Below are 13,695 nucleotides of genomic sequence, written 5' to 3'. Positions count from 1 at the left end.
GATGGGAAGCCGGACCCGGTGGAGACCCTGACCCGGTAGAAACCCTGACCCGATGGGAACCCCGACCCAGTAGAAACCCTGACCCGATGGGAACCCTGACCCGGTGGGGACCCTGACCTGGTGGGGACCCTGACCCAGTAGAAACCCCGACCCAGTAGAAACCCTGACCCGATGGCAACCCTGACCCGGTAGAAACCCTGAGCCGATGGGGACCCTGACCCGGTAGAAACCCTGACCCGATGGCAACCCTGACCCGATGGGAACCCTGACCCGGTGGGGACCCTGACCCGGTAGAAACCCTGACCCGGTGGGGACCCCTGACCCGGTAGAAACCTGAGCCGATGGGAACCCTGACCCGGTGGGGACCCTGACCTGGTGGGGACCCTGACCCAGTAGAAACCCCGACCCAGTAGAAACCCTGACCCGATGGCAACCCTGACCCGGTAGAAACCCTGAGCCGATGGGGACCCTGACCCGGTAGAAACCCTGACCCGATGGGGACCCCGACCCGATGGGGACCCCGACCCGGTAGAAACCCTGAGCCGGTAGAGACCCTGACCCGATGGGAACTCTGACTCAGTAGAAACCCCGACCCGGTGGAAACCCCATCAGCAAATGGGACCTGTGCTCACAAACCTTCTCCAGCTCCTGCTCCTGCAGCGTCTTGGCCTCCTCTGTCAGGTCCTCAAACTCATCTTCCTCCTGCAGCTTCTTCTTCCTCCACTCAATCTCTGTGAGAGATCAACCCTGCCGTTAGGTCTGTGGACTCAGAACTGGGACACAGCCTTGTGTGTAGTGTGAGAAGCTAGTGCAGCAGTGTAAACAGCAGAGATCAGCCGCTAGGAGCGTCTGTGCTCGTGTACTTGACGTGCACTACATCCGGGGCCTCACTCTGTGTGTTTAGCCTACGTGTGTGCGTTACCCATGGCGGCCAGTGACGGGGGGCAGGGCCAGTACTCTGTCTCTATCTTGGACGGCTGGTTGGGATCCGGAGGCTGAGCAGCTGGAAACTTTGCACACTGGATGACTCCGCTGCCTTCCAGGTGTTTGCCACCATCTGCAGAGACAGACACAGAACCGGTGAAGCCGCCTCAGTGGGAACCCACAGAACAACGAGCACGGCCATGAAGAGCGGCTCCTCACCCTGTTTGTAGATGGGAGGTTTCCTGTAGATGTTGCTCCCGTTGTCTGGAAAACACGAGCAGACGTGGTCGTCAGAGGGTGGGAACCTGGGACGACCAGGGCTTCAATCTAATCATTTAATCACAATGAACATGAAGGATGATGATGATATAGGAACACAGCGCATCCCTGGTCTGGTCCTGTGGGCACGAGGATGACACGAAGGCGTGCACGAGGGCGTGCAGCCAGCATGGTCTGGCCTTTACAGTAGAGCAGAAAACCTCACTATGTCTTTATTCCTCTGAAATACCTGCTCAGACCGGTTTCCTACTAGAAAACCCAGTTTTCATTTGCATCTGTCTGAAGTATAACTGTTTATTTGACTCGTGATGTGGAGACATAAACCTGTAGAGACTTTCCTCTCTCTGTGGGACACAATGTACGTTCCTGGGTTAATGTAAGGCAGTGTGAGGTAAGGTGGAGTGTGTGTGTGTGTGTGCACGACCTGGTCTGTGGAAATGCTGCAGACTGGTGCTGATCTTGCGTCCAGTCTGAAGTTGCAGCGTGGATCCCCCAGGAGAGCCGCTGTCACTCTCTGCCCTGCGCCCCTTCACCTGAAACAGAAACACACAGGTACCGACACCGGACGGACGCTGCTGCATCGGCATGTGACTTTCACGCCGACCACAACGTGGGGATAAAACTTTATTCAGCTCAGGGTTTCTGCAGATTCACTAGGTTCAGTTCAGTGATTCCAAACCTAAAATGAAACGCGCGGCCGCGTCACAAACCAGCGGGCGACGGCGTGATGGTCTACTGACAGAACCGATTTAATTAAACCAACGTGGACAAGCAGCAGAAATATTTTATATTTTATAAAGACGACTGGTATTAAAACATTAAAATTTGAATTTTACTTTAAATAATAATATAACGAATGTTATTGTTAAAAATATTATACACACATAGTGAAAAGTATCAAATCTGTGACAGGCAGGACCCAGGACACGCCTACATGTACCTGACACTAGTCTGCCGAGCACAGTGCTGGAGTGAGTGCACGTGAAGCTGTGAAGGGTTCCTGACACCGGTGGAGCATCAGACTCACTGATGAGACTCTGCCCGGATGGTGAGTCTGGTACGTTCTGTGGTGAAGCTTTGGGAACACAGGGGACATTTTGTGGGCGTGGCCATCTCTGCCTGAAGTTCCAGCAGTTTTCTGGAGGCCTGGGCCGTGTTCATGCAGAGAGGTCACGGCGTCTCCACAGAGACACTGGGCTCTCAGTGCTGCAGCCATGAACTGGCACCGTTCTTACACAAAGCAGCGATTGAAACGCACCAACCAGACAAAAACAGGCTGGACTGTGACCCGACGGCGGCACATGGAGGAGTTTACAGGGCTCAGCAGGAGTTCATGTCCAGGCTGGATCCCCATCAACTTGTTTTTGTCTTTTATGAGTTCACATGACGGAGCGGGGTCGGCTCTTATCGCTCTCCAACACTGTGTACAAAGCTGTTTCTATGTTGGACAGAGACCAGGCTAGAACCTCGCTCCTTCACATGAACAGCTCAGTGCTGTGGCGTGCACACAGCGCCCAACCCTCCTCTCATACCGTTACTCTGATGTGCACAAACAGTCCTCTCTGTCTTTCAGCTCACCAGACTGAAGCTCTTACAATACAAACATTGTATGAAAAAGGTGTGAACATGTTGTAATGAACCGTCCTGTGAAGTGTTACAGGTGTCGTCCAGTCTGAGGGTGGAGGCGGGTGACTCTTACCTCTGGAGACATGGTGGGAGACATAGCGGGAGGGGACAGAGACCGCTGCAGATCAGAGACACAACCACAACACATTAACACTAAAGGATGAGTAAACTTTAGTCCGTTGTTCCTCAGCCTGACCTGATGTGGTCACAGAGGAAACGCCAGGAAGGTGTTTCTGAGGGTGTGTCTGCGCTCCACAGACTCCTCCAACTACCTGGATGATCAAATATTCAGTCCACCGAATGAGAAAACCAATTTTGGTTGTGTCTAAACAAAGATGGCGGCTCACTGACCACCTGGGTAGAAGCAGCATCACACCTGTTGTCATCCAGAGGTTCCGAGTCTCCAGGAGTCTGAGCACATCCTTAGAACAGCAGTGTTTCAAACACCAGCCACTAGCTGTCAGAGGAACCGACGTCACGAGGCACAAACTGAGGCCGAGACTGTGACACAGGTCAGGCTGAGAGACAACACGGTAGCTAGAGGAGGTGCAGCTCTCCCTCCCTGCTCCGGGCCGATCTCCAGGAAAAGCAAACAAACTCCACTTTGTTGTCCTTTGTAACTAGTTTGGCTGAGAAAGCTTTTAATACATTGGTTATCTTCTTCTTCTTCTTCTTCTTCTTATCTACAGACATGAAAATATCTGCCTGGCCCTGCTGTGTAAGACTGTGCATACTGAATGTAGCGTGTGTGTAGCGTGCATGTACCTCTCTGCGGGGCGGGTCAAGCGAGGAGAAGCTCAGGTGTGGCTGGTAGGTCATCAGGTCGGGCCTCTCCACCTGCAGGATGGCCTTGTCTCTGGGCAGTGCTGCCAGGTCCCTGTAGCCCACCACCTGGTCGTTCACTAGGGCCTGGACGCACAGATCAGTTTAGTGTGTGCGAACACCGATGCTGCAGGTGTGTTGGAGCAGGTGTGAGTTTACCGTGATGCCTGTGGCAGGAGACCCCGGGGCGCTGGCCCCACTGGAGGATGGCAGGTTGACCGGGGTGACCCGTCCCTCCACCTGCGACACCAGAAGAGACAGTCTGTTTCAACCTGGGTCTGATCTTTGTGGTTTTCTCCACCGTTTCCAGTAGAAACAGTGGATGGGGGCACAGAGACATCACCAGGAATAAGTCCAGCAGGTCAGGAAACACAAACTCCTGGGTTCATTCATTAGGAAGTGAAGGCGAACAGTGAAACCTTTAGCCACACTGTGTGCGGTAAACATCTGTCAGTTTACTGACCCGCGCCGCAGGTTTATGTTCTTTATCCTAGAAGAAGCTAAGAAGGTCTTGAGAACTACAATGTGCCGGTGATGCTGTGCTAAGTGAAATCAATCCAGGCCGGTTCACTTTGTGTTGACAAGCCAACGTGCTGTTAAAGAATCAGACTGTGTTTGTCACTGAAGTTACAGTGGGAGGTTAAAATGCTAGAAAATAGGTTTTGCTGGTCCTGGTTCCTCCAGTCGTGACTTGTTTTTGGACTTTATTGTGGTGGTGTTACCGTGTGGCCAGGTCTCGGCTGTTATCACCTGTTTTAACAAACGTGATGGACAAAACTACATTGACTGTATGTTTTAGAGCTGACATTTCTGTTTCCCCTCCAAGTCTCTGCACATACGGCCTGTCGTCGTCATTCGGCGTCGGCCCCTCACAGACCGGTAACATGGAGGAGAGCGACGACAGGGACGGGGTCAGTGGAGAGACCAGGATGTTTCACATGTGGTGGACGTTTATGGAGAAGCTTCTGATCAGGACAAACTGGGAGGAACATATCTTAACCCAGAGGTTTGGGAGGAAACTGGGACGTTTGACCGTCACATTTCATTTACATCTGTGCATGTGTGACAGCGGTGTTCACACCAGGTACACAGCACTGACACACATGGACAGGAAGCAGCAACACAACACAGTCAGAGCTGAGCGTTGACCTTGGGTGAACCCTACATTTCTAATGGCCTGTAGGATGATTGATTACCTTCTGCATGGCTGGAGACAAACCTTCGTCCTGTCTGGTTTTAACCAGCTGGAGAGAAAGGAGAAGAGAGAGAGAGTCAATCAGCAGATGCATTAGCCGTTATACAGCAGCTCATCACAGGCCACCAGACTGACTCGTCACTGAGTCTGAGGAAACTCGTGACGCCTCGTTCCTGTGCACGTTTCTTTAAAGCAACGTAATGAAACCACAGACGTCATGTATCTTAAATGGACTTGTTCTCAGCAGACGTTGTGACAATGGGCCCCACCACTCCACCACAGGAGCAACACCCACCGACTGAGCACACAACTTGTTAATTGGTTGCCAGGTTGTGGAGAATCCCCCCCCAGCACAGCGCCTGGTCCTTTTAGCTTTTTCATTCGTTAGTGAGACCTCGGCCCTGGACTGTTTCCCGGCTGCAGACACCCGAACCAACATCCAGTCATTAGCCATTGAACATTTACAGCTGCAGACCTGCAGCTCGTACATTGAGATCTCACACTTACTGTGTTGTTCTCTCCACATCTGGACTATTTTAAGTTCTGCATGCAGATCAACAGCGAGTCAGACTCCACGTCCAAGTCAGCAGGTGGTTATAATAGTGTGTCAGCAGTTTGTACAGCCATGTATAAGGTGGAGAGGCCTCTCTCATCAGTTAATGAGCTAAAAAGATGAGCAGTGGTTCACGACTGATCAGTAAATGATTTATTAGGCACCGATAAAGCCATTAATTCCTCTATCAGAGCGCTGCTGACACGTCTCTCCTCCTTGTGAGCTGCATCCAGAACGAGTGCTCTTGTTTCAGAGCTGCCAGATGCAGCACATCCCTCGGGTGCGGCTGGGACGGCAGGGACAAGGAGACTGTGAGTAAAACAACCCTGAGACTCAGACGATGCCTGGCTGCTACCAGAGCCTCCTCAGGGGACACGTGGTGAAGGTGGACCGGCTGCAGTCGTCTCTGCTAAGGATATCCTCCACTTCCTGTGGCCCGCCCCTCACATCACATCTTCTGTTTGATCTGCTCACCCTCCCTCGTCTTCCTCTGCCTCCATCTTCCTCTCCCTCCCCTCTCCTGTTTATCAGCTCGCCCAGCCGGGCCAACGCCCAGCTGCTTCTAACAGCTACTGCTGTGGTTACACTCCTCCCTCCAGCGAATCAGCAGAACACAGCCAGCAGAGCTTCACCTCCACTCCCTCCTTCTGTTCTGTAATGCCAACCCCGAACACCTGCCACCAGCCCAGAGAGACAGGACGTCTCTGCTGCTTGTCCTCAGCTGAACCTGGTCTGTGCTGAAGCAGGTGTCATCGTCCACACAGCACAGACAGATGTTTTCCTCTGGATAAATAACCTCCCTGCTTGTTTCCAGTGCGTGGTGGAAGAAGTACTTAAATCAAAGTAGAAATAGTCTCCTACAAGGACAGAGACTGCATTCAGTCTGTTTGTGAAGACAACGGAGCAACAGGTTCCGCCTGGTCCCACTCTCATGTCTCTAAAGTTAGCTTAGTATCAAGACAGGGAACGGGGCAAACTGCTAGCCTGGCTCTGACCAGGGGGACCAGAGGGCACCTTTAGATATGTTACATCTTTAGTTTGATCCTGTTAGCGCTGCCAGGTGGACTGATACCTGTGGACGAGACTGTCCTGTAGAAAACAACCCTGCAGGTCATGCAGGCGCCTCAGACCAGCTGAGCTTTATTGTCACACGCCCTCTAGTGGCTGCAAACATTAGTGTGGTAACACAGTAACGTGAGTAACATCAGCCTGTTAGCACTGGCACTGGGAGATGGTAGCATCCAGCCCAGAGCACCACGGTGTCTTGGTACTAGCATGGCTGGATGCTCTGAGTTTAAACCTTAAAGTATTAATGTGGCCCCCAAAGCTGCAGCTCAGGCTCTGCTCGGCACAAGGTTTGTATGTAAAGTGTTGCTCTGCCCAGTGACCAGGAGCTTTGTCTGCAGGAGAATGTGGAGCACTGAACAGTCCACATGTCCCTCTGAGGGGGAGTGACAGAGAAATACAACGTAACTAAAATACCAGTAACTAAAGTAAAAGTGTACTTTGTTCCCTGCAGCAGTGGCCGTCTCCGGTCTCTGAGGACCGACTGACCAAGTGTGAGTGCTCTCTGTCCGATGGTCTTATCACTGAGGGCGTCTAACGGCCAGGACCACGGCTGCAGCTGAGCTCAGTGTGTGTGTCCACTCGTCCGACCTACACACAGTTAAGTACTGTTTATAAGGCTCGTACCACAGTGTCAGGACGTTTTCCTGACCGGGGTAGACCTGTTGATTATGGACATTACAGACTGTTTGGACAGTGAAGTGATCATGTGTTCAGTGTAAAATGTGAGAAAGGCCTGTTAGTCTCCTGGAGCCCAAAGGGACCATGTGCAGTGCCACGTTAGAGGCTGGAGCAGGCAGACGTTTTGTTTTCACAGTGACTCAAACTATCGATTATTGACCCTTTTGTAGTTAATAAATTACTTTGTTGGCTCAGTTTAGTTTTACATCTTCACTCTACAGTGAATGAGCAGCAAAAGGAGCAGTCACTGTTTTAGTTCAGGAGCCAGTAAAGTGCAGGAGGAAGCCACAGAAATCACAGTGTGTCCTCTACATGTTTACATTACATGTCTTTAACAGGCTTGTTCTTGGCACCACAGTGGTACTAATCACCTGAATTCATCAGTCGGTTGATCAACAGAAGATGAATCTTCCATATCAATAATAACTGACTGATTGATTGATTCCAGCCTGACAAATGTAAATATTTGAACTATTTGAGTATTTGTTGTGCCAACCTGGGCTCAGACAAGCTGAAGTATAGAAACCCAGTCGTTACAGTTAGTTACAGACATAAGGAGCCAATCATTCACCTGTTCCAGGCTCTTGAATCAAAGATTTGCTGCTTTTCAGTTTCCCGTCACAGTAAACGGGACGTGTTTGGTTTTTGTGCCGCTGGTCGAACAAAACAAGACGTTAACGAGCAGCTTTTGGCGACCGGATGGCGTTTTTCATCGTCTTGTGACGTAATAGTCCAGGAAATAGCAGAACAACCAACAGAGCAAATTAATCAACAACAACCATCGAAGCCGTTGGATAATGAGGCGCAGCAGTGGGATGTGTCCGCGCACAGGCCTCTAACAAACAGGACAAACCTTAAATACCTGCTCCTGTGACCGTTTGATCGAAGGGATCGTGGAGACCTGGTCTGAAATGATCCTTCGACGTTAAAGCTGCTGACCGTGTGGCCTACAATATCCGAGGCTGAATCACGGATGAAGGAGGAGGGAGAGGAGACAAGTGCGTCTGCAGCAGCACGATAAAAACAGCCTGAATATCCCGGGTTAAACCCGGCAAAGACGCGGGATCTGATAGGCGTATTCTCGGTTATTCAGGAGAAAAGAAACAGCTCTTACCTCCAAACAGCGCAGGATAAATGAGAGATGCTGCAGGCTGAGCTCGGGCTGGACGCATCCAGGACACAGTGGCGCTCCGAGGGGAGGAGGTGGGGGGCGGAGGAGGAAGAGGAGGCGGTGTTATGTGATGTGTCCGCAGCCCGCGTTAAGGCCCCGACTGGGGGCTGCTATGACCCCGGGAGGAGGAGGAGGAGGAGGAGGAGGCCGCTTCCCTGTTGCTCCAGCGGACCCTGCGCCGGGACGCTGCGTAATATGCGCCTCCAGGAAAACCGAGCAATGTCCTCCCGCAGCCGAGACCGAGTCCGTGCGCGGGGTCGGGGTGTCACTCTTTAGTACTCAGCTTCACTGCAGCGTTTCAGATGGTTTAAAAATAGGCAAGTGTGGCATCGGGCGCGCGCGTTGACGCGACTCGCTGAGTCCAGTGGCTTAATAAACAGCATTAATCAGTAAAACGCATCATTAAGCCACCAGGTGGAAGAAACACCTGCAGAACGTTCGAGTCCCTGAGCCCGCTTCTTCTGAACCAAGTGAAATGTGTGATAACACGTCCACAGGTCAATTCTCTGGAGTTTACAGCTCGTCACACTTCATTAATCCTGGATATTTTCCTCAGAATAGGCATTTTTGTAGAATTACATTTACAGAAGATCTTGAAAAGACTTTTCTTCAGTTTTACTTGTTTAGTTGTATTACTTTAATCTCTCTGTGTTGTTAAAATTGGGATTTAATAACAATATATTAAAACATGTTACAAAATACACATGCTTTCTAAGGGTGTCCTAATTTTTTCACATGACTGTATATCTGCATAAAAGATAGATCATAATTAAATCTATAGAACGTAAATGTATAAATTAATTCATATATGTAGGTGTAATGGTGTAGTCTGTTAAATAGTAGGTTATAACTGTAGCCTTTTGTTTAAAAGAAGAAATATTGATCGTTTTTCCATTTTAAAGAAACTGTACTGGGATAAAAGTACAAGACCAAATTCTTTGTATCACAAAATGACCACAAAGTACAACATCTCGTGGTTTGCAAAGGAAAACTACATGAAGGGGAGTTAAAATTCACGTTAAGTTAAAAAAGTGTCAACAGTTTTTACACTCTTTACATTTAAAGAAAAAATAAACCAGTAAACTGTTTGACTTCGTTTGTGAAAACCTTTTTTTTTGGTCCGCAAGTTTTGACTTGGTCTGACACTGGTCCTTTAAATAAGTGACGTCACCAAGGTCAAAGTTGAACACAAAGAGTAAATAAACGTAAGAAGGTTCACTGTGTCCAACGATAGTCTGTCAAAACGTTTGTTGAGGTTATAGTCACAGGAAGAGTTGAGTAAATTCCAGACAAGTAAAAGTCACGTGATAATGAACGACGTAAAGTGACGTCGTTGTGAGTTGTTTCAAAGACCTGTGTAAGTTCACGCGCATGGCTCTCAATTTCAGTTTCTTCATAATTTAGTTTCACATTTCAAGATTTACCTGTGGTAAAATTGTGATCTGACTCTATAAATGTCATATTTTCTGGCTATTATAATTTTTTTAAGGTCCAATTTTTATAAAAAATATTTTGTCTTTATTTTCAGGAGACAGGAAGACAAAGCACATGTGTACAGTAGTTCATCTTCACCAGAGACGATCTTTGGGCAGGAGAAATGGCGTCGGATAATGGACTGGCTTCTCTGGTGAGGACACGAAACACTAACATTCAAACTGTTGTGTATATTTGTTTGTCTCTGGACTGTGTTTGTGATCCGACTCAACAAAGAGTTAGTAACGAGTGTTAGAGGTTGACAGCGTTAAAATTAATCAGTTAGGGTGTAAAGTCCTTAAAGTTCTTCTTACCATACTGACTCTGAGAGACGAGACAGTCCAAGTCAAAACAGTGCTGATTTATTCAAAGGATCACAGGTAAAATTAACATTACACGCTCAGGTATATTCCACCTCCAAACTGCTCCCAGGCAGATGTAAGATGAAAGACCCTGAACCCACCAGGCCTATACATTATGTCGGCTAGGTTGGGCTAGCCCCATGCTACACTCTTCTCTCTAGTTATCCTTACATTATGTCGGCTAGCCCCATGCTACACTCTTCTCTCTAGTTATCCTTGACCAGATGTACCCTGTAGAAACTCATAAGCATGACTAAGCATTTAACAGTCTAACTAGACATCCTATCTCCACTAAACATCTCTAATACATAAAGTATCTATCTGACTAAAAATACCTAACAGGTGGTTAACGTTAGCTAACCTTGCTAGCCCTGCTAGCTGAAAGGACCACACGTGTAGCAAACAGACCTGTAAGTTAACGTTGGATAAACACTGAACTCTGACAAGTCACGTGTTTGTACTAATGTCATACACGTGAGAAAGTGGCTCATAGTATAATGACTGGTTTATGATGACGTCTTCCAGCCCCCTCCGTGTGAACTGACCCCACCGAGCTGACATGTGTCCCTGTGTTTTGGTTGACAGGGGGTGGAGGGAGCCTCGGCTGCTGCACACGCTCTGTCTCTTCCAGCAGAAGCTTATGGAAATGATGTAAGTACACGTTTCCCCATCGTCAGTCAGAATCACAAACAGCTGTCAAAGCTCTTGAAGCCTGAATTAAGATCCCAGGAGGTTTGTTTGGCTCACGTTGACCCCAACTAGTCAGCCAGTGGCACCTGACCTTTAAGGCTCCAGATAATGATTATATTCAGTGGTGGTCACTCTCTCCAATTCATCAATCCATTGTTTATGTATTTAGTCAGTGAAATGGAGAAAAACGTCCATGTCCCCAGAGTCCACTGAGTGTGTGGCATCTTCAAATGTCTTGTTTGACCAAGAGTCCAAACCCCCGAGATTCCCTTTACTGTGACAGAAGACAGAAAGGAATGTTTAGTCTTTTAAAACCAGTTTTTAATTGAAAATACTACAAAGATGACAGAGAAATTAGTTTTTTGACAAAAGCTGCTGATTCTAAATGATTTGCCAGCAACGTGTTTCACAGCCGTTGGGACAGTTTCCCACCGCACAGCTCCTGCTTCAACAACACTCTGCCATGGGGAGCTGAGGCCGTTTTAGTCCTGAAAGAGGAAGGTTTCCCCGTTTCAGCTGCCCAACAGTTCAGGGCCTCTGTTGTCGTAGCCCTCATCCATAATGCAGCCGACGATTTCAGTGACTGATCTGCAGGCGGGACAGTTCAGCACCTGGACTCTTACTATGGAGTCACGCTGCTGGAGTATGTGCAGAGTGAGGCGTCGTCTCTGGATGGCGGCATGTTGCTCCTCAACATTAGCAGTGTCTTCACAGATCTGCCAAGTGACGTTCAGGAAATCCATGGCACCATGGATGCTGCCTTTTGGGCTATGTGCTGATAACAGGCCAGACGGTCCCTCTCCTCTTTAGCCCAGAGGAGGTGACGGACACAGCTTCCAAAGAAAGTTACAGATTGTGACTCGTCAGACCACAGGACGTTTCCACTTCATCTCAGTCCATCTTACACGAGTTTGGGCCCAGAGAAGGCAGCAGCACCTGGATCCTGTTTAAATATGGTTGTTTCTCTGACTCTTACTATGGAGTCACGCTGCTGGAGTATGTGCAGAGTGAGGCGTCGTCTCTGGATGGCGGCATGTTGCTCCTCAACATTAGCAGCGTCTTCACAGATCTGCAGTTACCCACACTGTGTGCACCAAGACAGTGAAGCCCCAATTGCCCCAGATGATGTCACCGCTGTGTGAATGTGGTAGTGTGAGAGACCATTTACCGTTCCTGAGCCCATGCACTGATTTCACTGTTGAGCGCCGAGTCTCCTGAGGCCAGAAGATCACGGCCATGTTGGTTTTCAGCCGTGTCGCTTGTTTACAGAGATTTCTCTGGGTAGTTTAGTGATGTTATGAGCTGCAGATGATGTGTCTTTGCAGTTTTCAGTTTTACACTGAGAAGCATCAATTTCATATTGATGAACTGTTTACCAGAGTGGTGACCCTCCCCTCCTCCTTCAGAAGTGGGACGCCCTCTCTGGACCCATACCGCATGCTGACCTGTGGCCAGGTGGACTCTGAAACATGTTGCTGGCATCAAACTCAGAACAGGTTTATATAAACAAAATGTATTAATATAACGTTAAAGTCTTTGTCTCGGTTTAGCCTGATGTTGTCAGTAAGAAGCTACTGCAACCAATCAATTTTTAGACTACACGTGCACGTTTTTGTGTATACAGCAAACACATTATAGCTGTAAAAATGTACATTGTTGTATAAAATGGTATTAGTTGGAAACAGAAAATGTAATATTTGTTCAAGTTTTTGATGAGTCTGCACATTAGTTATGGTTTTATATCATGTAAACAAAAAGAGATTAGTGTCGGGTTTCTCTGAACCGAGTGTGAAGTTTAATAAAGATATTTTAGTTTGACCAGTGTCCAAAACCCAAATATTCAGTTTACTGTTAAATAAAACAGAGAAAAGCAGGAAACAGCAAATGTTTATTTCTGCTTGAAAGTTAAGAATCTGTTAAACGATCAATGTGCTGATGGGATGTTGCTGCTGCAGAGTGTAGTCGCGTCAGTCAGACTCAGTTTCACTCCGCCTCTTCAAACCAGTTTCCCACTGACGAAGAGGAGGAGTAAAATGTGGTGCAGTTCTTTTTATTCTGTGATTCAGGACACACGAGTTTATGTAAAAGTACACGGCATTTTATTTCCATTAATTCAACCTCGAGTTAGGTAAAAGATAAAAGGTAAAAGGTAAAAGGTAAAAGATTCCACCTGGCGGTGGAGACCCGGCCAAGACGGGAGTTTGTAAAGCAGCGCTCAGTGTTCTGAAGCGAAATGTGCTGAAACAGAGGCATTAATAACAAACTCAGCCTGTCAGGACAAGAGCCACCTGTGAACTGATCAGGTGTCTGCAGCAGCAACGTGGAAGCCGTCAGACCCAGTCTGTTGAACTGTGTGCGCTTCATGCAACCATGGTGACGGGACCCAGCGTTCACCTTTGACCTGTGTGTTTCTCTGCTCTTTCAGCCCCAGCTCGAGGTCATATGGGCGATGAAGGCGTACAACCACGCAGAGGTTTACTTCAATGTAAGTCACCACCCACAGGGGGAATCAGGTTTAAAGGATGTGTGTGAAGCACAGGTCCAGGTGTGAATGACCTAAACATCCAGTGACGTGAGGTTGACAGCTGGTGAGGCACTGACTCTTTTAGTCAGATTTACAAATACAACTTGTCTGTTAACAGACAATGCGTTGTGTTTTATATCTCATATCAGCATTCTTCACACAAACGTGACCCATATTTAATTTGAGGTTAAAATTTATTCCAGTTGAGCTTATTTCTAACTAGAAATAATAAAAGTTTATGGTCTTACCTTTACTTGTACACGAAATCCATTTGTCAGCTGGTATGTATTACAAACCCTTTTACCGTTCGAATCCAATATTAAAACAAAT

General features: G+C 48.1%; 2 protein-coding genes across 6 annotated transcripts in view; one reads left to right on the top strand and one right to left on the bottom strand.

The window, feature by feature from the left end:
• The window catches only part of dmtn (dematin actin binding protein), a 12,861-nt gene extending 3,975 nt beyond the window's left edge, over positions 1 to 8,886 (bottom strand). The window contains exons 1-9 of one of the 4 annotated variants that reach the window (XR_002273583.1): positions 8,260 to 8,886; positions 4,848 to 4,895; positions 3,811 to 3,891; positions 3,595 to 3,738; positions 2,903 to 2,947; positions 1,628 to 1,736; positions 1,144 to 1,188; positions 923 to 1,057; positions 637 to 731 (exon numbers count right to left, since the gene is read on the bottom strand). Coding sequence is in view for 3 of the 4 variants with exons in the window: in XM_020585510.1 (XP_020441166.1) it covers positions 637 to 731; positions 923 to 1,057; positions 1,144 to 1,188; positions 1,628 to 1,736; positions 2,903 to 2,947; positions 3,595 to 3,738; positions 3,811 to 3,891; positions 4,848 to 4,856 (663 nt within the window). In the remaining variant the exon portion in view is untranslated. The other 3 variants (XM_020585510.1, XM_020585512.1, XM_020585511.1) reach the window with 3 other exon arrangements.
• A 655-nt stretch (positions 8,887 to 9,541) lies between these two features.
• pbdc1 (polysaccharide biosynthesis domain containing 1) overlaps positions 9,542 to 13,695 on the top strand; it is a 7,593-nt gene continuing 3,439 nt past the window's right edge. The window contains exons 1-4 of one of the 2 annotated variants that reach the window (XM_020585504.1): positions 9,542 to 9,673; positions 9,845 to 9,943; positions 10,737 to 10,802; positions 13,267 to 13,326. In XM_020585504.1, coding sequence (XP_020441160.1) covers positions 9,914 to 9,943; positions 10,737 to 10,802; positions 13,267 to 13,326 — 156 coding nt within the window. In that variant the 5' untranslated portion in view covers positions 9,542 to 9,673; positions 9,845 to 9,913. Of the gene's footprint in view, positions 9,746 to 9,844; positions 9,944 to 10,736; positions 10,803 to 13,266; positions 13,327 to 13,695 lie in introns of both variants that reach the window. The other variant, XM_020585505.1, reaches the window with a different exon arrangement.

This window comes from Monopterus albus, unplaced genomic scaffold (genome assembly GCF_001952655.1).
Source record: "Monopterus albus unplaced genomic scaffold, M_albus_1.0 scaffold368.1, whole genome shotgun sequence".
NCBI lineage: Eukaryota > Metazoa > Chordata > Actinopteri > Synbranchiformes > Synbranchidae > Monopterus > Monopterus albus.
The sequence above is the reverse complement of the archived record's forward strand: the minus strand, read 5'-3'. Positions and strand labels throughout refer to the sequence as shown.